Source organism: Lentinus tigrinus (genome assembly GCF_003813185.1).
Source record: "Lentinus tigrinus ALCF2SS1-7 unplaced genomic scaffold L226scaffold_6, whole genome shotgun sequence".
NCBI classification, from domain to species: Eukaryota; Fungi; Basidiomycota; class Agaricomycetes; order Polyporales; family Polyporaceae; genus Lentinus; species Lentinus tigrinus.
The window spans coordinates 1,620,852-1,645,200 of NW_027137915.1; the positions used below are offsets into that span (position 1 = coordinate 1,620,852).

At 57.9% G+C, this 24,349-nt stretch overlaps 11 protein-coding genes across 11 annotated transcripts; 8 read left to right on the plus strand and 3 right to left on the minus strand.

Moving 5' to 3' along the window:
• Nucleotides 1–145: 145 nt before the first annotated feature.
• On the plus strand, nt 146–1,649 carry L226DRAFT_458116 (uncharacterized protein; the record flags this gene model as incomplete). Its single annotated transcript, XM_067675424.1, has 7 exons — nt 146–176; nt 240–265; nt 337–379; nt 435–610; nt 669–803; nt 862–1,244; nt 1,337–1,649. 7 exons carry the CDS (start codon nt 146–148, stop codon nt 1,647–1,649), a joined length of 1,107 nt encoding a protein of 368 aa, XP_067538545.1.
• Nucleotides 1,650–1,924: 275 nt separating this feature from the next.
• L226DRAFT_338284 (uncharacterized protein) lies at nt 1,925–2,861 on the plus strand. The gene is made up of 2 exons (XM_067674056.1): nt 1,925–2,657; nt 2,713–2,861. Exons 1-2 carry the CDS (start codon nt 2,200–2,202, stop codon nt 2,762–2,764), a joined length of 510 nt encoding a protein of 169 aa, XP_067538546.1. The 5' UTR covers nt 1,925–2,199; the 3' UTR covers nt 2,765–2,861.
• Nucleotides 2,667–3,359, plus strand: L226DRAFT_338306 (uncharacterized protein). The gene has a single exon (XM_067674058.1). It carries the CDS (start codon nt 2,761–2,763, stop codon nt 3,256–3,258), a length of 498 nt encoding a protein of 165 aa, XP_067538547.1. The 5' UTR covers nt 2,667–2,760; the 3' UTR covers nt 3,259–3,359.
• L226DRAFT_338289 (uncharacterized protein) lies at nt 3,345–4,315 on the minus strand. Its single transcript, XM_067674057.1, has 3 exons — nt 3,920–4,315; nt 3,502–3,837; nt 3,345–3,446 (listed from the first exon to the last, which is right to left on the minus strand). The coding sequence occupies exons 1-3, from the start codon at nt 3,986–3,988 to the stop codon at nt 3,432–3,434; spliced, it is 420 nt and encodes a 139-aa protein (XP_067538548.1). The 5' UTR covers nt 3,989–4,315; the 3' UTR covers nt 3,345–3,431.
• Nucleotides 4,316–5,284: 969 nt separating this feature from the next.
• L226DRAFT_532727 (uncharacterized protein) lies at nt 5,285–7,342 on the minus strand. The gene is made up of 4 exons (XM_067680319.1): nt 7,146–7,342; nt 6,893–7,093; nt 5,729–6,815; nt 5,285–5,669 (listed from the first exon to the last, which is right to left on the minus strand). The coding sequence occupies exons 1-4, from the start codon at nt 7,253–7,255 to the stop codon at nt 5,346–5,348; spliced, it is 1,722 nt and encodes a 573-aa protein (XP_067538549.1). The 5' UTR covers nt 7,256–7,342; the 3' UTR covers nt 5,285–5,345.
• A 139-nt stretch (nt 7,343–7,481) lies between these two features.
• On the plus strand, nt 7,482–11,408 carry L226DRAFT_551698 (ATP-dependent DNA helicase; the record flags this gene model as incomplete). The annotated part of the gene is made up of 26 exons (XM_067682836.1): nt 7,482–7,491; nt 7,627–7,686; nt 7,736–7,776; nt 7,831–7,866; nt 7,927–7,960; nt 8,020–8,034; nt 8,084–8,160; nt 8,225–8,273; nt 8,321–8,412; nt 8,462–8,476; nt 8,525–8,628; nt 8,687–8,780; nt 8,832–9,025; nt 9,083–9,155; nt 9,215–9,264; nt 9,323–9,360; nt 9,411–9,428; nt 9,486–9,508; nt 9,569–9,593; nt 9,646–9,767; nt 9,830–9,871; nt 9,926–10,006; nt 10,067–10,331; nt 10,399–10,725; nt 10,791–10,986; nt 11,045–11,408. 26 exons carry the CDS (start codon nt 7,482–7,484, stop codon nt 11,283–11,285), a joined length of 2,322 nt encoding a protein of 773 aa, XP_067538550.1. The 3' UTR covers nt 11,286–11,408.
• A 136-nt stretch (nt 11,409–11,544) lies between these two features.
• On the minus strand, nt 11,545–12,110 carry L226DRAFT_544367 (YjgF-like protein; the record flags this gene model as incomplete). Its single annotated transcript, XM_067682268.1, has 4 exons — nt 11,545–11,643; nt 11,698–11,829; nt 11,898–11,995; nt 12,056–12,110. The coding sequence occupies 4 exons, from the start codon at nt 12,108–12,110 to the stop codon at nt 11,545–11,547; spliced, it is 384 nt and encodes a 127-aa protein (XP_067538551.1).
• Nucleotides 12,111–12,792: 682 nt separating this feature from the next.
• L226DRAFT_611154 (uncharacterized protein) lies at nt 12,793–15,207 on the plus strand (the record flags this gene model as incomplete). The annotated part of the gene is made up of 3 exons (XM_067686243.1): nt 12,793–12,850; nt 12,901–13,955; nt 14,018–15,207. The coding sequence occupies 3 exons, from the start codon at nt 12,793–12,795 to the stop codon at nt 15,116–15,118; spliced, it is 2,214 nt and encodes a 737-aa protein (XP_067538552.1). The 3' UTR covers nt 15,119–15,207.
• A 1,773-nt stretch (nt 15,208–16,980) lies between these two features.
• Nucleotides 16,981–17,766, plus strand: L226DRAFT_338330 (uncharacterized protein). Its single transcript, XM_067674059.1, has one exon. It carries the CDS (start codon nt 17,163–17,165, stop codon nt 17,721–17,723), a length of 561 nt encoding a protein of 186 aa, XP_067538553.1. The 5' UTR covers nt 16,981–17,162; the 3' UTR covers nt 17,724–17,766.
• Nucleotides 17,767–18,862: 1,096 nt separating this feature from the next.
• L226DRAFT_457998 (HAD-like protein) lies at nt 18,863–20,076 on the plus strand (the record flags this gene model as incomplete). The annotated part of the gene is made up of 3 exons (XM_067675415.1): nt 18,863–18,958; nt 19,019–19,667; nt 19,730–20,076. The coding sequence occupies 3 exons, from the start codon at nt 18,863–18,865 to the stop codon at nt 20,074–20,076; spliced, it is 1,092 nt and encodes a 363-aa protein (XP_067538554.1).
• A 441-nt stretch (nt 20,077–20,517) lies between these two features.
• L226DRAFT_611156 (DUF862-domain-containing protein) lies at nt 20,518–23,279 on the plus strand. The gene is made up of 9 exons (XM_067686244.1): nt 20,518–20,730; nt 20,794–20,872; nt 20,932–21,036; nt 21,091–21,103; nt 21,164–21,238; nt 21,291–21,838; nt 21,909–21,984; nt 22,041–22,865; nt 22,926–23,279. Exons 1-9 carry the CDS (start codon nt 20,636–20,638, stop codon nt 23,126–23,128), a joined length of 2,019 nt encoding a protein of 672 aa, XP_067538555.1. The 5' UTR covers nt 20,518–20,635; the 3' UTR covers nt 23,129–23,279.
• Nucleotides 23,280–24,349: the final 1,070 nt, after the last annotated feature.

A 24,349-nucleotide genomic window follows, 5' to 3' on the forward strand; every position in this document is an offset into this window, starting at 1 on the left:
CGTCGCCTGTCCCACCCCTTCGTACCGGACGCCTGTCTCTTCTAGAAATACACCACCTATCGCCACTATCGTCCTACAAGCCCATCTTCCTGCCCTCCCGTCTTCCTCCTCTTCTGACATCCTCCTCTCACCCTCCACGCCCTCCATGGACTCTTCTCCGGCCTGTGTCTCCTTCAGTGCGTCCCCCGTCCCTGTCATCGACTGGCTTCTGTCTGACATCCATTCTCTCTCTTCTCCAGTTGGCATCGTTGATTTTACCGAAGACGTGAGCGCGTTTAGAATGACGCCCGTCTCCTCGTCCCTCTGATACTAAGACCGCCCGTCCCTGCCCTCTAGGCAAAATGGGTCTACTGTTCAGAATCTGTCTACGACCTACTAGGTGCGCTCATCAAGTAAGGTTCGGTGTATCGAGACGCTCATCCTGTCCCTTTTAGGCTATGAACCTCATGAGTTGATCGGGACGCCGTCCCTCGACCTCGTTCATCCAGACGAGTTCTCCGAAGTCAAGGAGTTACACTTTACTACCATAACCTCAGACCAAGCAGCTGTACTCGCGTACCTGCGCATGAAACACAAGGACCCATACAAAGGCTACATTCTTTGCGGCATTGTAGGTTGGACCTGATCCGACCTGATACCCACCACTCATCGTCTTTGTTTGTTGACAGTCACGAACGGTTTGCCAGAATGTCTTGGTGGGAAGCGTATCATTTGCGTCCCCGGGACCAAAGGCAATGCACAACGCGTCAACCGCACAGGAAGTCAAAATCATAACACCCACCGCCAAAGACCTTGAGTTCAGGGTACGCTGTTCGTTGTCCACTGCGGTCGCATTGCTTGACAAGGTTTCCGCATTGACAGCGATGGAACGATCCAAACCCGATGCCACCCGGTCCCGCCCCTGCTTCACGATCAGTTAGCCCCGACTACGGTCGAAGACGCGACCCACGGGCTAACGCCATCACTTTCGACCCTCTCCCGGAACAATCAATACGGACCGCCCTCATCCTCGATCGTTTCAGTGTCAACTGCGGAATCCTGTACTGCTCGAACGATAGTTTGATCGCCACGACAGCATGTATGGGTCGCAGCTTCTTCGACTTCGTATCGCGCAAGGACGAAGATCTTGTCCGGAGTTGGATCGACGTCATCAAATCATGGGGTGTTAATGAACGTGGTCAACCAAGCGACGGCGGTTTCGGCTTCGGCAAGTTCAGCTTGCTCACTCGTGGGCGCGACTCGAGGTACGTCCATCGATCCCTCCCCTTCTCCGGTGATGCGGTGGTTCTCAATTGTGCGTCCGACGTTGTATTGACGCTTCGTGTTACGCCAACAGCATCCGACACCCTGATCCCGTGCCCTCACGCCACCGGAGTGGTCCACACGGTACTGGCGGACACAGTCGCGCTTCGGAATCCCACTCGCAAGCCCGTGCCCGAGATGGACGGCCGCCCTACCACCATTCGTCATCTGGAGGGGCTGGTGCAGGGTACCGCGATCGCGAGCGCGACCGTGACCGCTACCGAGACCGAGACCGAGACCCGCGCGCTGGCGGACGGATGCGAGCGGACGAGGAGCGTATTGTCGATGCGATATTCTCGGCCCACTCGGACGGGCTCATGGTTATCCTCCGTCCAACGTCGACGTAATCGCCTCGACCTCGGTCGTTGTTCGTCTCGCCAGCGGTGGAGACCATGCAGTCGTATGCGCACCCGTGCTGGTACCGGTGCGGTTCTGCGATTGCGTGCGACTATGGTTCGTGTGCGTGGTTCATGACATGCATCTGTTGCACGTCAAGTTCTTGGTCGCCAGGCAGCATCTCGCTTGCACCACCCCTGGCGCGTGGGCGTGGATGGAGACTCAGTCCCTGAATTCCAGTACCGGTATAGTGCAGTCTTGATCTCTCGTCCTATGTCTGCTTGCTATCGTTACTGTTTGCGAGTGCTCTTGATTATGTCAATAGAAAACCCCACCACTGCTTCTTTCTGCGCACAAGTCTCCGGTACACACATGCTTCCCGCTCGATTGCTCGTTCCTCTTCTCGTGACGTGTATCCTATATCCCTTGCACCATTATTCTATACCCCCGCTGCTCCTTCACGATTCCGTGCTGTGATTAAATTGATGAAATTGACCACTCATTGCAATTTGCCAGAGATGACATGCCCCGACAATCGAGACAGCGCTTGCTCGCCAAACCATGATAACCGCGACGTCTGAGCGGCCACCGACTCGCCGGACCATGTTCTCCGTGTCCTCTTCTCTTCTCCGTGTGTCGCCAGCGGCCAGTGTGTATGTCTTCGCTTTGTTTCGCGATCATCGACCTCGAAGACCACAACGAGAACTGTGCGCCCACGGGGATGCCTCCGCCCGAACTCTGCTCGTGGTGGCCATCGGGACCACCCGTCATTCAGTCCTAGTGGCAGATTCTGTGCACGTACGTCAGACCTCCACCCCCTCCATTCGCTTGCTCTCGGGCTGCCGTCAACACACTCTTCGCCAGGTGCTCAGGTGGCCCCAGCCCGCGGGGCTTGGTGCCACCATCCGAACAACCTCACGAACTTGCGAGAGCACGCCCACGCAGGGTCAGTGTGAGATGGGAACTTCCCCGGGGGAAGATTGCATTCACCGGTGCGGATCTCGTCCTGCGTGGCGAAGGTTGGGCAATGCTAGTGCTTCCGTCTCCGAGCTTATACTTATTGCCAGGCGTCAGGTCCTGTTGTAGAACCCAAGAACTCGAGAATTACACCGTGTCACTGGCATGAAATGGAGCATCTTGCCCGGCCAGCGGTGGCCCCGCTGCGGGCCGTCGCCAAGGTGCCGAGTTCGAACCACAGAAGGGCTCTCTGGTGGAAATGCCCCCAGGAGAACATGGCTGCTGCATGTGCATACCGCGGAATCGATTCGTTCTGTGTGCGCTCTGCGCGCGAGGCGTTCAGTTAGACTCAAGCTTCAGCCCGTGCGTCGACGACGCGTTAACTCCCAACTCCCAAAATCCGCGGGATTAATGGATTGCCGAGTAGGTGTGTGTACCTGGCACCCTTCTCCCGCTTCTGGGGTGATCGCTTCCCTCGTCCCCTCCAGCTCTTGCCTGGTCTTTTCAATCTTGTGCATACGGAGGCGTCCACGCCTGATCAAATTGATAAGCACCGGCTATCCCTGGCTGTCCTCGGGAAGTGCTTGGCCCCGGTGGTGGTTTGGTAGCACATATGCCGCTAGAGAGCTCAGCGCAGGTGAACCAGGAAGCAAGACCACTTGAAGTTCTGTCGCCGGTGTGAGCCGCTCGAACACGAGGGATGGCATCTGTGCTCAGATGAACAGCGACGATCGCCAATCTGCCCGGACCCCGGTCGAGGCAACGTGAATGGCCCAACTGATGTCTCCGAGTCCCAGGACCACACGGCCCTCCTTCCCCCCTCCCATGTGCCCTTCTCACCGGTGATTAGGCTACGGTTTGGGCGTCAGCAGCGCTAGCAAACGACATTTCAGACCCAGCACGGACCAGAAGGCGAAGGCCCACCACGCAACTCCCCGCTGCCGTTTGGCTCAGCCGCCGCGCGGTCATGGGGGCGTCCAGGCGGCCGTGCGAGGGGCTGCACCGGCGTATTTTTGGCCTTCCCCGCGCTGTCGCCCCAGCCCGAGGCTTGTGTGGGAGCGAGGTTGGGAGGGGAGAAGGACGCATGGGGCGCCCGTGACGGCATGCTCGATTCCTACATCGCCACGCGGATGGCGAGGATGTGATCGATGATAGCATGGGCACGTAAGATACGCCTTGGAGGGGTCGAGATAGTCGGCTGATTGCGAGATGGCGAGTAAGCAGCTTGTACGCCAGGGAGGTCTTCGGACGAAGAAGGTATGTAAGCAAGCAATTTCCGTGCAAGACACATAAGGGAGAGCTGGGCGGAGGTACCGTAGCTGACCTCAGTTACCAGTGCTACCAGTGCTACCAGTGCGTGGACCCACAGGGGACCAACTGATGAGCACATCATCCTACGCGGCTTGGCGGAAATTACAGAAGTTTAGCCGTCCGGGGATAAGCACTGCCCGCTGCCTCCCACTCGAGATCCCGGAGACAATGCGAATCTCAGCGAAAGTCTGCCCAAGCACCGAAACCCGCGCATGCCCGCCGTGGAAGGTGATCGCCGACGGCCGGGCTTTCGAGTCTAGGTCGACTCTCCGCCTCTCTCCGCTTTGTCCGTGTGCGGGCTCGATCAAGCCTTTATGGGCTGCAGATTGCCGTGATGTAAGCTACCAGTGCTGGGCGCGATCGACCTCAATTGGTATGGCGGGGTGTTCATGGGTGCTCAAGAGGAAGGTGGGCTGACGTGAACGTGATTGCGTTCTGCTCGGACCGCCACTACTGGTACTCAGTACTCCGACAGTAATTGGTTTGCTCTCTCAACTAGAGGCCAATGACGTCGGGACCGAGTCGGTTGAGACATGCGTTTATGTAGGGCTATAGCTACCTACTCAGTGGCAAGTAATTGAGTGAGTGTTGACGACGAACATGGAAGCAGCGATGGTGAGCCCGAGGCCTATGGTAGGCCTCTGATGACCGCGGTCTCCGATGGAATCAGAGGTATTCAATACTCACCGTTCAGTATTGGTGGAGAATTTGAATGGGCATTATCATGCATAGGTACGTTTGTTCCGATGGACATCATTATCTCAACTGGATATGGATGGAAGATGTTATGGAAGATGTTTCTCGGCCATGTCGGGTACCTCGTCCGAATTGTACTGACCTGCACCCTTCGAGTCAACCGATACAGCTTGAGTCGAATAATGTCATGTGCAACCGGTATAATCGTCGTCATCTCCACGTGCTTGCGTAACCACCTATTGCTTCCCCTCGATGACGAACTTCATGTGGCCACCCTCATAGACGATCTCAACCTGTTATATCGTATCAACGACGATATGCACGCCACAGTTCTCGATCCTCGAACGCTCGTGCGATGTGCAGATCGTGATGGCAGTACTAGTCGCACCGGAGGCGACACCGGCCTCGATACTTACCAGAAGGCCAGTCCTCGAAGACGACGCAACGCTTAGCATCGAAGCCGAACTCCGAGGCAGCGAGTAGGGAACGGGTCGGGCTTTCCGGCCTTGAGCCGTTTGTCGCAAGCGGTAATCGTTACATACCTTGGGAGGTGTAATGCCGACACGGTTCATGCAGCCGTATTGAGCTGTGAGGGCATCTCATAAGCTGAGGGATTGAGTCCATGAGCATCTTGGAATGTCAGAGCTGGGATTTTCATACTGTACGAATCCGCACTATTGATACCCTAGTGAATCGCATTGCATCGCATGATGTCCAGGAGGCATTCTTGGTATGATGGAGAGTCATCGGCGAGCCTCGCGATGCTCGAGGTACTGTGCCACTCTCTCCTTACCATCCCCAACGGTATGTATGGTGTAGATGGCCCAGCGCGGCCATGTGTTGTCGGGAGTAAGGAACGCTATAGTGCGCACCGAGGGCGCAAGCGTGCACGCAAGCGCAGTGGCGGCATCAAGGAGCTTACTTGTGGCGTAACATTCGTGTTGCTCGTTTCTATAAAATTTCACCCTCCACGAAATCCGGATCCCGCGGGGGTAGTCACTGAGGTCTGCGTGGACGTACAGGGCTTGCAGTTGCTTGAGCGCCGCGCATGCGTGACCCAGAGTCTCCTGAAACACAGATCCGTTAATCCAACTCGGAGCTTCCAAAAAGGAGAAAAGAGGCAGACCAGTGGCCAAGACGGGTCAGGAGACATGTCCTCTGGACGAGCTCGATGGACCTCCAGCTCGGTGAGAGAGGGGAATGTGGAGGTGATGAACCGTAGCAGGGCGTTCTCGTCTCCGTCGACAAGGTACTCTACGTGCAAACGCGCCAACCGGCCCGCGGCATTGCTGCATGCTCGCAGCACGCGTAACATGGTGGACGACAGTAGAGGCGGGGCTCTGCGCAGGTGTGGCCAAGCAGACAATGCCATTTTACCGCTGTTCAGGAGATTGTCGTAGAGCTGGGTTGGCCAGCTGTGCAGCGAGAGGCTCCGGATGGACGTCGGAAGATGGGAGAAGATGGGGTCGTCAGGACTTGGGTGCGAGAGCGTGAGATGCTCCAAGAATGGCCATGGAAATGAAGCTACGTGTCCCACGGGCCACAGAGTCCCGTAGTGTGTGAGCTCGAGGTTGAGGACTCGGAGGTTGGGCATGTTGACAAATGAAAGAGCTATGCATGGCGAGGATGGGGGATCACTCTGGTGTTCGCCTTGGATGGTGAGCTCGCGGAGGAGAGGCCAGTGCGCCTTGCTAAGGGAGTCGAAGGGGGTGTAGATGCTAGGAAGGCGGAGTGTCGAGAGAGATGGAGCAAGTCTGCATAGGATCGTTGAGAGCGCTTGAATGGCGAAAACTGCCGGATAGCGGGGAGGGATCCCAACCATGCCGACATCATACACAAATGATGTGAGGGGAGCAAGTCCTTCGCCACAGGCAGCAGGAATCGGCTGCGTATCTGCGACGTGAACATTTGAGCCTGGCCAGAAGATGACATGGTTGAGCATCTTGAACTTGCGCAGGTGCGGAGCGGAGAGGATGCCCTCGAGCGCAGCCAACGAAATGTCGGCGACGTTGTTCCGTCCGGTGTCCAGGCAGATGCACCGCAAATTTTGCATGTTGAACGGTATGGCATGTCTGATTAAGCCGTCGTACATGTTCCCTAGCTCGGGGTCGGGGATGTATTCGATGGTGCTGTGAGGATGCAGTGCTATGGGTCCCCAGCCCCTTAGGACAAGGAGTTCTTTGTGTGCGCATGCATTTCTTAGATGCAGATATCTACGAATTACAGCCAGCACTAGTGTCAGCAACGCTGCCAGTGCTAATGCGCACGACGTGTCGTAATCGTCTCGTACCTGATGTGTGGCCACACACATGAGGGAGGGAAACGCTCCAGGGTGATGGCTTGATCCAGCTCAAGAGAAAATTCTCTGAACATGTATGGTTTGCATAGACCATGCATGTGAGTGCAGGTACGGGACAGTGCATCCAGGTCGTGCATGTTGGAGACCGTCTCGATGATGATCAGAAGCACGTCGCTGCTCAACCCGAGGAGTCTACATATACCAACGCCTTAGCTCCCTGCAGATAGAACAGGCAGCTACTTACGAAGGAAGCTGCGCTCTGGGACCATCGGCGATAGGAAGCGAAGTGACGGCCGCCCTATTAGTAGCGTCGAACGCCGGGCTGCGGCGAGTCGTAGTTGATGCAGTGTGCATGGGAGCTGAGCGCTGAATCTGAGGACCAGCTAGAAATTCGTGTGCCGCTACGTATGCGGGGGCCAACAGCGAGGTCGGTTTATCAGGGGGTTAACGACGTTGACTGTACGGAACTCGGGTCTCCCGGGAGACGTGCGGCGCGTAAGTCCGTGAGAACTCGATCACGGGACCGACGCGTCTAGCCACAAGCGCGCTACCCGCGTCACCTCGTACTCCTTCTACACCCATGGATGAATGTAGGAGGTACGTTTCGCCATGCTCGCGCCATGTCTTCTTCTCACACATTTGCATTTGTTTAATTAGGGTACTCTACGAGAGTAAGCGTCCTTACACGGTCTAGCGTACACCAATCGGTGAACATTGTCTACTAGCTTTTGGCCACTCGGGCTTCCGCGGCAAACAGGAAGAAGTTGTGGAAGCCGCGATACTCGGTAGCGCACCTCTTCCGTATTTCTGTACGCATATTAACTAGGCTACTAGGCTCGGACGTCTTAGTCATCGCGCCGACGGGGATGGGCAAGGTTGGTTAGTGCCCCGCTTCCAGGTGCCACACGTTGCTCATCGGCGTACCCCAGAGCCTTTGTTTCCAGGTTCCGGCACTTTCAGTGGAAGTAGGTGTAAATGCACGTGAACTACACATGAGTATCTAGCTCACCTTCCATGGTCTCCAGCATGGGGTAACAGTGGTCGTCTCCCCGCTTCTTGGTAGGCATTTCCCCCCTTCTATGTCTTGTATGCTGCGAGATTGACAAGATACTGGTCAGCTCTGATGAAGAATCGTAAGACATTCCTTGTACTTACCTTCGTACAACTGACGCTGTGCTCCAGAGATAGCAAAACTTAGGGGGTTGAATGTACCTGTTGCATCGCTTACCTCCGAAACCCCGTCATACGAGAGGTCATATGTAGGTCGAGCATATGTGCATATGTGTATCATACCTGTTAAGCCACTCACGTTCTGTCCCGCAGGTTATGCAGGACCTATCCTCTGATGGTCCGTCGATCCGGCTGCTCTACGGTGTGTTCAGCTGCCGTCAAAATGATAGTCATATTGACGCTGCGCAGTCAGCCCAGAGAAGTTCTGCACCCCGGAAATACGCAGAATTATGGGAGAACTGCATAGCAGAGACGAGCTCAATCGTCTGGTGGTTGATGAGGTGAGCTCCATGTGATTGCACTTGCAAAGGCACTGAACGTCCCTCCTAGGCTCACTGCATCTCAGTAAGAATTTTGTATGGTACCTGGTGAGTATATGTTGATACGCAACAGGAATGGGGCCATGACTTCCGCGAAGAGTACCGACGGCTGGGCTCCTTCAGAGACAAGTTCCCAGATATACCCATCATGGCTCTGACTGCCACCGCAACAGAGACGTACGTATGCAGGGTCTCTAAGACACCTACGCATCCGTTGATGACGTCCTGGTCTCAGAGTGCAGCAGGACATCATACGCAGCCTGAAGATGGCACGCAATCGTCTGTTCCTCGCGCTACATCCATTCAACAGGGCAAATCTATACTACGAGGTAGGGCGGAGAACCACTGGCTGTCCATCCAATAATCTGATATCGCTGCAGGTTCGGTACCTGTCGTCTCCAAACCCGAATGCACACATGATAGACGTGTTCGAATACATCGACAACCTGCACCGACGACGTGGACAGCCTTCATCGGGGATCGTATACTGTCGAACACGGGCTGTATGCGACGAGTTGGCCCAATTTCTGCGAGGAAAAGGTATCCAGGCGAAGGCTTACCACCGCGGGTTGAGGTAAGCTCGTGCAATACATGTATCGAGAAAGCGTGACTCAACGCTTTTGCCTGACAGCAACGCGGTTCTGGACAAGACGCTGAAAGAGTGGGGCGAAGGCGGAAATGGTATCCCCGGGGGCGCAGACGTGGTTCGTGGACAGTCCGTAAAATCTCATTGTAACGAAGACTCAGAAGCTATGGTGTAAAGGTATGTGCCACCATTGCATTCGGCATGGGGATCGACAAGGCAGACGTTCGGTGCGGTGGTTGCTTCATGAATATTGAAGCCGGGGAAGCTCAACGTGAGCATGGGCAGGTACATCATCCACTTTGACCTACCAAAAAGTTTCGAAGGTACGTCAGATTGTACCGATACAGGACACGTACCTGACTCTGCTTCCCAGGTTACTACCAGGAGACGGGTGCGTTGCTTGCAGTGATACTCGGAGGTGTCCCCGATTGACCGCGTACGAGCACAGGTAGAGCCGGGCGAGATGGACTGGTGAGTACTGAGAATCATACGACTTAGTCGTGCCTCACTCCTCATGCTATTCGTGTCCAGCCGGCGAAGTGTGTTCTCTTCTACTGTGAGTTCGAGCGAAATCCATCTCCGGCGACACGTTGTTGAAACCGTCCCAGCAAGAGAAGATGCCTCCCGAGTGAAGCACTGGGTATCCGACTCCCACTCCAAACGTATCGTGAAGGCAGAGTCGGACAATGGCCCAGAACCAAGTCAACGAGCCATGGATAGCTTGTCGGCGGTATGTTGTCGCATGTCTCAGCCCATGTGTAGGTTGATTGACGACAGCACGCCTGCCTCTAGCTACTCAACTTCGCTGAGAACGTCAATACGTGTCGACATGTCGTGCGTTTTGTCTGTGGGCGTGTCATGTAAGAGGAGGCCTCACCACTGTCAAAGCTCATCTGCAGGTACTTCGGAGAGAAGATCAACGCTCGCGACGCAGAAATCGTCAAGACATACTGCGATAAGATGTGCGACGTACGTACGACACCGCCTACATTCCAATCCTTTGAATGCTAAACACTGATATTCATGTAGGTTTGCAAGTATCCCGACAAAGCCAAGTACCGGAAGCGCAACCTTTCCCCTGAAGAAGACGTGGAGGCTCAGTCCTGGAGACCGCCAGCCCGCGCGCCGCCCGACAGCTCTGGTCCAGCTTCTCGCAAGTCCTTCCAATGCGAACCGGGATCCGCGGCGGGGCCCAGTCGGTCAATGTCACTCAAACGCGGAGGTACCTCCGACACTGCAGACCGTACGGCGTCCAAGAAGGTGAAGACGATCCCGACTGTTCCGGTGCACATCTGTAGGCGACTTGCGATACCTGGTGACGACTTAGTTGTACGGGGGTTGACGTTCCACTCCCTTTATAGCGGCCTCGTTGAAGAAGTCGTTCAAGACACCGTTCAAGACCCCGTTCTTGAAGACCCCGCTCAAGAGCGCGCCAGGGAACGATATCTCCTCTGCCATATCTGTGCCAGCAGAAGAGAATCCGGATATTTATGGTACAACTGCTTCCAAGAACTATGCGGCACCAGCACCGGCGAGACGGCCCAAGGGAAAAGAGAAGGCAATCAACGTCGCACCCGAACCTGAGTACCGGTATGAGCCCACGGAAGTTGATGTTGAAGAGTCAGAGCCTACGAGCAACGCGAGTAGCCAGAACAACGACTACAGCTCGGAGCCCGTTGACCGGCCATGTACGTGCACTCGTCCTAACGGGGCTAGCACATCTCAGCACCTAATACACTGTCTACTTCTCTAGCATCCCCCGTTACAGTTCCCGACACGGACGTCGAGCTCGACGCCGCCTACTCGCAGAAGATACCGGTCGAGATGCGGCAGCAGCAATTCACGGCCCTTCGCAAGGCATTGCACAAGGTTCTCCCTACAGGATTAGATTCGAGAGGAGCGACGGCGTGGAGCAGGTTGAAGATGTCGTCTGTAGATGCTAAGACGAAGTATGTCTTTGCGCCTCGCTACCCCCATACTCTGGGCAGATATACTAACAACGTGCAGGAACGACATCATCTCGACCACCGCGCGAGAGCTCGAGTTCGCTGTGCACTGCCTCTGTCGGACGAAAGAGGGGTACACGCAGCGTGCGGAAGAGAAAGTGCGGGCGGTGAAGAACCTCATACGACCTGAGGCCTGGAGCTCTGCCGGAGCTGCCGACGAGAGGCTAGAGGATGCGCGCGAAGTAGCAGACGTGGTGAGGCAGGTGTCTCAGAGGATCAAGAAGAGGATAGGGAGATCATGACTCGGACATCGTATGGCCTGTGACTCTGTATATGGACTTGTCGGAATATCATGCATTGGATCATGTAGACTATTCAGCACCTAGTTTCACTTATCTTGGGATAAATATGGCTGGCCAAGCGGTATTCACGACGGTATGACGAGCAGCAAGCCATGCCATTGGGAACGAGCACGAATGGCTCAGTAGTGTGCAGTGTGTATGCGTACAATGTTGATCACTTCTTGCCCCTTACACCCAAGTTTTACACGTCGACAAACGTTCAGGGAAGCTCAGCAATGCACTCGATCTCTATGTCCGCGCCGAGGGGAAGGGCAGCGACACCGATGCAAGTACGAGCCGGGGGATCCTTGGGGAAGTACTGGACGCGCGTCATGTCAACCGACGCATGCGAAAGGTGCAGGTGCCTGCGTACCTCCTGGTAGACCTCGTTCATGGGCGCGAAGTCCTGCTTCAGGTTGGTGAGGAACACGTTGCACTTCAGGACGGCACTGCGGTCGACACCGGCACCCTTGAGGATCTTGGTCATGTTGTCGAGGGCAGCACGCTTCACGGCGCGGACGCAGGGGTATGAGTACGAAACGCATACATGGGGATGTGGGATATGTGACTCACAGTCTGCGCCTGAACACCACCCGGGACGAGCTTGAACTCGCGGTCAATACCAATGCTACCGGAGACGTAGATGGTCTTTCCGGAGATGATGGCCTGAGCTGCTCACGACTTTCAGTCAAACCGTTCTCTCTGCGAGACATCAAGCATGATGCACGTACAGTAGATAGGAAGAGGGGGGTTAGCCTCCTCGCTGAATACGACCTGCTTCGTCATGGTGTTGGTGCGGGTGGTTGAGAGGTTCAAGACTTGGACTCTGGCGGCAAGAAGGCACAGATGCGGAGGCCTTATATACGTGGATCCACAGTGATCTCAAAGCCTATCCTCCCGATCGTATGGTGTGCTGAGCCCGTTATCGATGGAAAAGCAGGTCATCCGTCGCTTGTCTGTCCCTTGAGTTTCGTGTTGGCCATGTGGGTGCACGCAGACGCCTCGAAGCCTTCTCCCTTTCTGAGCTGGAGATTTAGATGCTTGCCCGGAATACGATGCAAGCACTAGCTAGAAGGCCTGCTGCACAGAGCTAGCTGCGATGCCGTTATATTGTAACTTCTTGAGGCCTGGCGTGCGAGATAGAGACATGGTCCCGGGCCGGGAGCGGGGAAGCAGCGGGCCGATGATCGAGAACTGTTGAGCGCACACCGGGAGGCGTATGGGACAAAGATCTTGCCAGTAGGATGGACAGTGGCAGGATACCGATTCAAGACCGAGATAAAGGCAAGCAGAGGTTCAACGAAGCGACTGCGAGGGTAGCAAGACTGAAGACGGTCACGGAAAGAGGCAAAGGACGAAGCGCCACGACGAGCGTGTTAGCGCCGTGGCAGAGACGCGTGTGGCTGAGAATCTTACGCGCAAAAACTGCACAGCGACTGTACAGCTGCATGCAGCCTCCCGACCGCCCATGCTCGACCCGAGCCTTCTCCCTCCCTCAGCGGACTCTTCCGCTCAGAATGGCTCAGGTGTGTTCCGATAACGCCTCCCCTGGGCCGTAAAGCTGACGTACTCCCAGCGGAAAATACACATGTTCACGAGATCCCTCCTATACCGAGTGCAGACTCGGACACCGACAAAAGAAAGACCTACCTGAGCCTCCTTCCTCACGAACAAATCATAAAAATATGTCTGCTCTTCGAGCCTCATGTTCCTCTTCAGGTGAAGACTACTGTCTGGCCTGTCGATCTTGACGCTGCGATCCTTGAGCTGAAGAAGAAGGCCGACACTCTCCCGCTATCTCCTCCAAAACCTGACGCCCCGACGCCAGTGTCTGTGTCAAATGATGCGCCGCTGCCTACGGACACGAGTACGCCTGCTCACCAGGTGAACCCACCAGGTCCTAATGTACCTCCACCACATCCGCCGGATGAGGATCCGCCCATGGGTTCACTCAGGGACCCGGCTGAGGAGGCCCGGGAGCGAGAACAGGCGAGTGCTGCAAAACCTATTGAATCTCATACTGCGTCTCCTGCGCCCCCAAACCCCCAAACGAACGGCAACGCTGTCGCGTCTTCATCCCGCCATCCTACCCCTTCCGGGACTCCTCAGCCACAAGGACCAGCCCAGCACGCTACTCTCCGCCCTCCCGGGCCATATCCCTATGCGCCTTATGGCTATGCGATGCCACCACAACCGCCGGGGCAGCAGGCCGCCTATCCTCACGCGCCGTACTACCCACCATCCGGTTACCCTTCACACTACCCATACCCATATCATCCGCCCCCAGGATATCCGCCGCCGCCCGGACATACCCCTCCCCCACCTGGCGGCCAGCCACTGTTCAATACGAATCCTCTGGGTCGACCGCCTCATCCTCCCCAACCTCCGCCACCCTCAGGCGAAGACCTACCGTCGTATGAGGAAATGATCGTAGAGGCCCTGCTAGACTGTGGGGAGGCGGAAGGGGCTGCACCAAAAGACCTATTCACCTGGATGGCGTCACGCTACCCTTTGCAGACGAATTTCCGACCGAGTGCAAGTCAGGCGCTGCAGAAAGCGTACAAGCGAGGGAGGTTGGAGAAGAGAGAGAACGGCAAGTACCGGTTGAACGCTGCATGGGAGGGTGGTGCTGTGCGTATATTTGTTCAATCAGCTCATCTGCTTGTGTTGACCTCCATGGTGCTCGGGAACAGACGTCGAAGCGTACCACCCGACGACCGCAGACCATCGCTCAAAGTACATATGCCATGCACCATCCCCCGCAGCCGTCTTCGCCCTTTACGACCGCTCCGCTGCAGCACAACAATCACCCGCATCCTCCCCCCGGTCAGCAACCCCCTCCGTATAACGGGTACTCGTACCAGTACCCGTACGGCGGCCACTACCCAGGCTACCCACCCCAGCAGCGTCCGCCCCAGGACAAGCCCCCAGCCTCGACGTCGATCGACAACGCGTCGGCCGCGAAGTCAGCAGAGGCAAAGGAGGAGGGCGACGCCTGGGAGGCCGCACAGCACATCCTCAAGGCCATCAACTTCGGTGGACTGGCACAGACGAACACGACGGACGCCTCTCGTCCGGGCGCATCTTCCGGCGCGGACGCAGAGCCGTCTACCGCTGCGGACGACGAGCTCACCGCGGTGCTGCACGCACTAGCGTCTGCCGCTGCCGCCGCGTCCAGTGCGGAGCCGCCGCGGTCGACGCTCAGCGACGACGAGCGCGCGTCGTTGCAGGCGCAGCTGGCCCTGCTTGCGGCGCAGTTGACGGAGATTGCGGAGGCGGAAGAGGATGAGGGTCCGCCTCCTGCGCCTGTGCCCGAGCCGCCTTCGGTGCCGGAGCCCGTTCCGCTGTCTGCGGCGCAAGCTTCGGTTTCCCAGCCGTTGCACGCGCCTGCTCCAACAGCACAAGTGCAGCCTCTAGCCCAGCCGGAACCTCAACCTGCATCCGTACAACCCCAAGCGCAAATGCCAGTACCAGCACCAGCACCTCCACCGCGTGCCGAGCCATCGCCTATGAAGACTGTCGAGCAGCACCCACCGCCGATAGCAGCGTTCTCCGGGGCGCATCTCGTCTTGGACGTGAACGCGTTCCCGGAAGAGTTCCTCCCGCCCAGTGTGCCTGCGCCTGGGAGCGGAGCGCAGACGGATGTTGAGATGGACGCTGACGCAGACGCCGATGGGGACGTGGACGTGGACGCGGAGGGAGAGGAGGTGAGCGATGAGGATGAGGATATGGAGGACGTCGTTGTGCCGCTGCATCCGTCTATGCATGCGGGACACGATGCATTGCGGACATGATATATACATACGGCTATGGAACAGGGAGGGTGGGGGGTTGGCTTGAATCATGTTAGGTATGTAGCGGTGTGCTTGATCGTTTGCTAATCGACATGCTTTCGACTTTCGACGTTAACCAGTATACGTCCGTCATCGTGGTGTCAAACACCCCATGTCGCTGGGGGTGTCGATGGACATCTGGCGGCTGCCCGCCTGCCTGCGGCGGGATCGCCAGATGTCCTCGGATTGATCACCGAGCGCAGCGAACATCGATGCGATGTGGGGTCCGGCGTTCAGATTCAAATCCAAGCGTCCGCGTCGGATGAGTCGGATGCCGTCGACGCCGACACTCGAGTGGTGCTCGTCGTCCGGCCCATGGCCCGGTCCCCCGTCGCGTATGTACGTCGAGCGCTGTGTTGACTGTTCCCCGTGCGTTCCGGCGTGAGGGGGGTTTGTTGTTGTTGCGGGCCTGGGCCAGACCGTCGAGCGGCGAACGGCGAGCTCGACAAATCAGACGGCGACCCTGGTGACCTGGTCGGAGTCCCTCGGTACCTGGGACCCATAGGAGTCCACAAGTCGTCGACGGCCGCGGGGACGATCTGCTCGCCTCGGAACTGGACCGTCGCGGATCTGAGTACCTAGTGCCCAGGGCCCCAGCCCGCTCGTGGCGGGAGTATGTTCGGAGATCGCCAGGCCGTCGTCCGTCTCATGACCTCCCCTCAGGCCCCGTCGTGCATTCGTGGCTTGGTGCATACATACTTACCGCTCTTCGCAGTGTGCCTACCACTGTCTACGCTAGCGCTGTACGAGCTCGACGTCTTTCCACATGTCCTCAGGAAACTGACAGTGGCGGATGTGCTTGCCCGAGGGTCCTCCCTCGCAAGCTTCGTACCCTCGACCTCACGACAGGCCCTCACGTCGCCGGCGGATGTCACATGGCCGTACCGTGTTCGCACCCCGCCCCATGCCCATGCGTGCGACGCGTCTGCAGATCAGTGGCGAGTACACTCAGCTCGGGTAGTCGGCACGGTGCACCCCACTCGTCAGCCGCCTGCGTGCGTCATTGAGCTCACACCCAGCGAACGTAAGGGGTGCCCTGGGGTGTCTCGGCGAAGCGTGTGTTTGGTGGGCATCGATGAGAATCGGGAAGGCGAAGCTCCACAACCAGTATCACAGGCTCACAGGCTGTGTCGACGCCCTATTCACTCAGTTACAGAACGTCCTCGGGTGCTCGTCCCGAGACGGAGTTACAGGGTTACGGACTGCAGCTGGTGAGGCGGTGAGTATCCTAATGAACACGGTCGTTTCTGCGCGTCCTCGAACGGTCCCATGACCGTGTACTATGCATCTTTGAGCTCTCTACGCCGTCGCCCCGTCGCCGTCAGTCTCGACCCCAAACGTACGCCCCGCGTTAAGCGTGCTTCCCGATGCGATAATCAGGCGCGCAGTGGAGAGCGGCACAAAGCACTCAGTGCTGCAATGGTCCTTCTCTGACAAGATGCAGTATCCTCGCGAGAAGGACGGAAGGCCGTGCTCCACAAAGGGTGCTCTGTGGCTGATGATGCATTGGCTTTTGGGGTACGCCGAGACGGACGGACGGGCGTCGGATGCACGCACGAGTGAGAGGAGACACGTTCCTGCACGGAAGGAGGTCGACGTCTTCGGAGGGGGAGGAGAGGGAACAAAGGGAAGCGTCCGCATTTCGCACTAGTGCCACTCGCGCGCCGGGGATCGTGCGTTCTTGCCATCCACGCCACACGGCCGCGCCAGGAAGCGCAGAGGGAGAAAGCACGAAGAACTCTGAACGGGTAAGTAGCGGTGACGTTTTGGGGGAACCCAGCCTAAGGAACGCTTCTTGGGCACAGCATGGGTCGCCGGCGCATCTTCCGCCGTGTTCGAACGGAGTGGGAGCGCAGATAAGACTAGTACAGAGCACAGACTCAGAGCACAAAGGCCGCTGCATAGCGGGCGTCCTGGCCCCGCCACGGCGGACGCAAGGAACGGGGGTGCATCTGAGGCCCCGCGAACAAAGGTGTTAGAGACGGAGACGAGCTTCGAAGATACGATGCCGGACGGAACGCTGGGCAGAAGAGGCGACGTGGACGCCTGCGAAGGGAACCTTGTCCACGCCTCCAGCTCGGGCTGCTACAAATTCGCATGCGACGATAGAGGATGCCGACAGCCGACGCACGACGCACGACAAGATGTGAAGTGTTCCTGGTCGTTGCGTCATGCCACGCCCGGCAGTGTATCAAATCCGACTGTGTGGTATGTAGCTGCGGACGCGAAGAAAATCCAGGGTGGCCGCCAGCCATCGCAGATCAGGTTCGTCGAGTACGGCGACTGCCTCTTTGGGACCGACCATCCAAGAAACCACAGCTGCACTTGCACTAGCGTGAAATGCCCATGCTTTGCCGACCCTGCGTGTCCGCCTGCCTCGTCCCAGAATCAGAGAATCAGAATTGCAGTTGTTGCGAGTGACTGGCGGCGTTCTGCTAGTGTGCAGCGTGTCCCGCCGCCGCCGGTCGCAAGGGACGGGTCGCAAACCAGAGTGTTTCGTCGTAAAAGGAAGGTTTACCGGTGGAAGGGTTCCGAGATGGAGCGCTCTGTGTGGCGTCCGTCATGACGGGGGTCGGATGTGGTTGCCGGCGTAAATACGCTGCTTCGAACGTTCATCACGCTCCACGAATACAAATTCTCGCAGCGGTGCAGCTAATCAAGCGCACGTATGACTCCCTGTCGGGCGGGCGTCGGTTTTGCAGGTACGACATATAGGAGACAAGGATAACCAAGCCAAAGCGCGGCGTCGGTGCGCACCGATGCCGGCGCAGTATTAGCGGTGGCCAGGAAGAAAGGCGGGACAACCATAACAGGGACGGCGCAGCGGTGGCAGCATGTTTTTTCCTCGGGCGCTCCGAGGGAACGATTCCGGGACTCGAGGCTCGGGGGTGCGCCTGGGTGCGCGTCCACGCTTTTCCGCCCTTGAAGTCATTATTCGCCCGAACATCTGCGAGAATTTGGCCGAGCAATTTGGGGGTGCGACAGGGCGCATTGTCTGTCTGACTCTAGCGTGCTTCTGAACCTTCGCGTGGAGGACAGTTGCACGCAGATAAACGTACGACATGCTCCAACACGGCACCCGCAATCAAGGACGCATGCGAACGGGCGAAATTGGGGCGTGACCCGGGCGTCGGCATGGAGAGAAGGCAGCCAGTCTGTCGGACGGCGACACCTGCATTCGGAAACAGGGCGCGAACTGGTGCGCGAAGGCGGCCTGCGCCGATCCGATCGGGCCCTGTGATGGGGCCACTTGGTTGCCTAATGCGGACTCAACGCCCATCGATGGACGTGGTTTTCAACTCGTCCGTCCCGAAACGGAAAGGCGCCCTCGACAGTTCGCGAAACGGAGTTTATCTCCCGTTGCCAGCGCCGAGCCACTGCCGAGTGGCAAAACAACGCCGGGCGCTTTCCCGAAGCTTGTCTCCTTGCCGTTTGTGGACCCCGCCCCACTTTCACTCATCCATTATCGCCAACCCTCCAGAAAATTGTTCCTCCCCTCCTTCTTTGCTGCAACACTTGACGTCACAGACGCCCGTCCTCACAGTATAAGACCACTCGCCCTCGCCGCCATGTTTCCTCACTTCGCAGCTTCATTGTCTTCGAGACACAGAACATCCCATCCCTCCCAAGACTTACTCATCCATTCGATACCACTCCTCTCTCAACATGTCCACCGAGGTTATGTCCGCGACTACCCCCCAGACCATGTCGACCGCGCCTCAGACCGTCTCTGTCTCTTCTGAGAGGTCATCCTCATCCGGCCCCGCTACCTTCCATGCGGACGCCGTTCTCTTTGATATGGTGTGTACAACTCCCTTCCGTCCTTCCAGACCTATGCTAACCAAGGGAGTGTGTTGACAGGACGGCACCCTCACCGACTCTATCGCTGCTGTCGAGGCCGCATGGGGCAAGGTCGCCAAGGATATCGGGCAGGACCCAGCCTACGTGATTGCTGCCACCCACGGCAAGCGCGCCGTCGACAACCTCGCCCAGTTCAAGCCGCAAATCAAGGCTCACGAGATGGACGACGAGGTCCAGGCGTTCGAGGAGTCCATCCTCTACTTCGCCGACGCCTACCACAAGCACGGCCCCGGCTCCCAGCCCAGCACCCCCGTTGACTCTGGTGCTGCGACGCCTGCCCTCACCCCCTCGAGCTCGACGCCCAACTCCCGCGCGTCGTCTCGTGCACCATCCTTTGTCGGCTCCCTTGCCCAGCTCACCGCCTTCCGCCGCCCTTCCTTCCTCCACCGCGTCTCGTCTCTCCTCACCCTGACCCAGTCGATCCCCGAAGCCGACGCTGCGACGTTCGAGGATACCATCGTTGAGGAACAGGAGGGTGTCAACCCCAACTGGCGCGATGAGCTTGTCAAGAAGCACCAGCTTCAGGCGTGGCAGGTCGAGGCCGCTGCCGTCGACCGTTCCGTGCGCATCCTCCCTGGCGTCAAGAGGATCATGGACTCGATTCCCAAGGGCCGCTACGCCGTTGCGACTTCTGGCGCAAAGACTTATGGTATGTGCCACATTCTTCGTATATGCATTCGTACTTGATGCTGACTTCACTCCTCCTTGCAGCCTACGGTTGCATGACCCGCGTCGGCATCACTCCGCCAGAGGTGACGATCACCGCTGACGACAAGCGTCTCAAGGCCGGCAAGCCCGCGCCCGACCCCTTCCTGCTGGCCGCGAAGGAGCTCGGCTTCGACGCGAAGCGCTGCGTCGTCTTCGAGGACTCGCCTTCTGGCATCAAGGCGGGCGTCGCCTCCGGCGCGACCGTCATCGCGGTCTGCACGAGCCACGAGCGTTCGAAGATCGAGAACTGCGGCGCGCACTTCATCGTCGACACGATGGAGCAGGTCAGGATCACGCCCGAGGGCGACCGCCTCCGCTTCGAGATCCTCCCCAAGTCGGAGACGGCATGAGCGTCCGCTGGCGGATTGCTTTCAGTTTGTGTTCTTGACAGCCTCACGACTCCTGCTGCATCATTTGATCATTGCTTTCGCACTCTCATCATCTCCCCTCACATCTTCATGTACTCATAATTTTGCCCCCATGGGGCTTGTACAGTAGTGTAGTACATAGATGTCTTTCTTCTCATCTGCACCACCTACTACCCCGCATGTCATGCTACGCTCTCGACAATTTACAAAATAGAGCTACAATTTGGACCATGCCATCCCTCGGATGCCCGCCTCAAGAAGTATGTAGCCCTGGGGCGTGTTCCTTGCGTTCAGCGAAGTCTGTTTGGATGCCTTAACGCTCGCTCGAGAAGGAGAATTCTGGAAATCACGCGTACGAGCGCGCAAGGGAGATCGGGCGATGACGTCGCCCCTGGGACGCGTCGCCTTCCCGGCTGCCGATCACTTCTATGTAACAGCTTGCGCAACCCTCGCTCTCATCTCTACCACCACGACCTCTTTTGTCTATTATACTTTTAACTCTCGCATTCAGTACACAAGCTACCTAGAAGAAACGCGATAGATGGCCAAGGTCCAGCTCTACGTCTATGACCTCAGCAACGGCCTGGCCAAGCAGCTATCGAGGCAGCTCACCGGGAGGCAGATAGATGGAATATGGTGCGTTCGGCTCGGTTCACTGCTTATTGAAGGAGAAGTGAGAGAGAGATCAATGAAGCGCAGGCATACATCGGTAGTTGTCTTTGGAAAAGAAGTGTTTTACGGGCAGGGCATCTCGATCGTGAAGCCGGGACAGTCTCATGTGAGTTTCCGTCTTGTCTCTATGCGCGCGTAGGGTACGGGGTGCTGAGGGTTTGGAAGCATGGACAACCGCTGCAGATTTTGGATATGGGAGAAACATCGTTAGATGAGCAGACGTTTGACGAGTATCTGGACGAGATACGCGACCATTATACCGCGGACAAAGTAAGTGTGCTTATAAGGGCTGTTGCGCGGTTGGATGCTGATTCAGTATGGTAGTACCATTTACTAGGTGCGTTGTCTCCTCCCGCTATCCTGCCGCATGCATGAAGCAGGACTGAATGTGCTGTAGAGTTCAACTGCAACTCATTCACGAACGATTGCATCGGATTCTTGACTGGAGGCTCTATACCCTCATGGATCAGTGGTGCGTATGCCGTCAACCCACGTCCGACTTCGGGCCCTGACTTTCCTCCCAGATCTCCCTTCCGACTTCCTCTCTACGCCATTCGGAGCTGCTCTCCGCCCAACAATTGACGCGATGTTCCGTCGTCCCGTCCCTGGCGCCGCACCCACCCCTCCCGTCGCGCCCTCTCCGAACGCACTCCAGCAAGCTGCGTCCGCGTCCCCCAACCCTGCGCTCGCATCAGCACTCCTACAAGCCGTCGCCCAGCAAGCGTACTCCACAGGCTCTCTCTCCGCGCCGACCTCGCTCCCGCGTCCTCCCGCCCCAGGGAGCTCCACCGTCGCGGGCCCGATCCACATCTGCACGAACCCGTCGTCGCTGCACGGGCTGCTGCAGGCGCACAAGGCGGTGGTGGTGTTCTTCACGTCCGCGACGTGCGGGCCGTGCAGGATGATCGAGCCCGTGTTTGAGGAGATCGCGCACCAGAAGACGCATGGGCGCGATGGCGGCAGGCCGGCGTTCGTGAAGGTCGACATGAGTGTGGGGATGGGAGGGCAGGTCGGGCAGGAGTGGGGCGTGAGGGTCACTCCGACGTTCTTGTTCTTCTTGGATGGGAAGAAGGTGAGTGGGGAGGCTGGGGGGTGGGGTTTCTTTGTGTGCTGACGGTGACATGGCTGGTGTACTCACACAGACGTATGAGCTGAAAGGTGTCAATGCACCAGAGTTGCGCACGCAAGTCGACTTGCTGCTATACCAGGCATACCCTCGTGAGTTGACTGCACTCCGATGAGCGTTCGCAAAGGCTGACTGATACGCCGCTCAGCACATCCGCACACGAAGTTGTCGTTGCCGGCAGTAGAGGCGCTCTCGACAAACCCCATCCTATTTACACAGGTTCCGCCCTTGGACACGGTATCAGCCAAGCTCGCCTCATTCATCGACGCTGCTTCTCAATCTACTGAGCTCAATAGCGCCAAACAGGCCCTCTCTGTGTCACTCGTGCCGTTCCTGAAGTCCCGCTTCCCCGACAAGACCGCGTCGGCAGCTACCCCGGCAAAGAAACCTGCCGTTCCAACGACCCCACAGATACTGACCAGCTGGGCATCCTTGACGTCTAGTCTCACCGCTGCGCTGAAGCCACCTCAGCTGTTCCCTCTAGCCGATCTATGGCGTCTGGCGGTGCTAGACGAGCACGTCGCGAACTGGCTCGCTGGTCCCGCTGGCACTCACAACCCTTTAGACGTCCTCGTACATCAGGCCCTCGACGTCCTCGACAACGGCGACCCGGAACAGAAGGCTGCCGGGCGCAACTACCTGCTCACCGTCCTGCGCATGCTCGCAAACGGGTTCGCGCACGCCGTGCTGGCCAAGACGATCCTCGCGCGCGCGGCCCCTGGGGGGAAGCGGGCGCAGGTGACGCGCGTGGTGGTCGCGACCCTGCTGCACGACGACGCGGCGGTGCGCACGGCGGCGGCGAGTCTCGCGTTCAATGTTGCGGCGACGCTGCAGCGGAGCAGGGTCGAGAAGCTGAGGGGCGCTACGACGGGAGCGGCGCCGGTGGAGGTGGAGGAGGACGAGGAGTGGGAGGTGGAGCTGGTGAGCGCGGTTCTGGAGACGTTGTCGAATGAGACGAAGAGCGAGGAAGTTGGTGAGTGCTTTCGTGTTGTAAGTTTGTGTCGATGAAGCTGATGTGTGGCTACTCTACTAGTGCATCGGCTGGTCGCGGCGCTCGCGTTCTTGCTGCGGTTGTCGCCGTCGTACGAGGGCCAGCTCGCGTCGCTGTTGGAGGTGCTGCAGTCTAGAGACACTCTGAGGAGTAAGCTCGAGAAGGGTGGATGCGGGGAGTCTGGGGTGCAGAAGCCGGAGATGCGCAAGCTGATCGAGGAGGTGGCCGGGAAATTGTGTCCCTGATGCGGGCCGGCTGCCGCTTCAAGTTGATTGGGTCGTCTCGGGCTACTTGCGCAGCAGCTGTAGCACCTACTTATTCGGTCGTTCGGACGTGTTGCAGGACGTGTATATATGTTCAGACTAATGTACTTGGAGATGTACGCATGTAGATCTCATTTTGAAGCTTGAGAGAGCATCGCGGGTGGGTGCGGCAGGAGGCCGGGGAACATCGTCTTGAAAGGCCGGCTCTTGGAAACTGCCGCGACGATGACACAAGGACAGAGAGTCTCGTGAAGATCAAGCCCGGATGCGGGGGAGAGCCATTGCCGGAGGGCATCCATATATGCCCGCTGTCCTCGCGCGCGACGAGCCCCGACACTGCGACATCGGGGGACTGTCGCGCTCTGCCAGTGCTTGCTGCTGCCACTACTTACTAGACGACTCGTGCCTTGATCGAAATTAGACTGAGCTTGGGTGTTCTCGTGGTTCTCGGCGCACCCCGCTCAAGCCTCCACATCCTGATCACGCCCACTCTAACGCCCTCTACGGACAACAGTCGGCTCTAGCCTGCTGCCTGGGGGATCCCGACCAGCGGGACTCGCATACGTATATACCTACCCCGCATTCCGCTGCGATCGGCCGCTGCTCCTCTCCCTTGGACCGCGACCGCATTGCACAACACCCTACCCACCCCAGGACGACCTCTTTCATGTTCCAGACAACGCGACGCACTACTTCTCGGTCTGTTTCGTTTTTGGTGAGTGCGAACGTTAAATCGGGGCTTCTTTGTCTTCTTTCGATCGCGCACGGGGTGAGGGCACATGCATGTGAGCCTGCACAGTTCACAGCACGGGATGGTGGGACATAGGAAGCTGGGATGGACATTGAACGGGTGGACTTAGAATGTGGGAACGGTCGAGCATATAGACAAAGTCGCGGGACGGGCCGCTACAGGTGCAGGACTCGGACGCCCTGGACGCGCTGAGAGTCCATGAAGTCTGCCTTGCATTCACTGCGTCCATGATGTTCTTGCCTTGCCTAGCCAACCCCTCCTCCCCCTACCGGCTGCGTTCTCTTGCATATTGCGGCGTCCCGTCGCGCCTCGCGTGCTTGCTGGAATGTGCTCCAATTCGTGCAGGTTCTCAAGCCGATGCATTTCCGTGAGGTGGTGCAGCAAGGTTTCGCGGGAGTCCGTCTTTGCGGAGCCTCGCCATCTCGAGCAGACGGGTCGCCTTGTCCCAAACC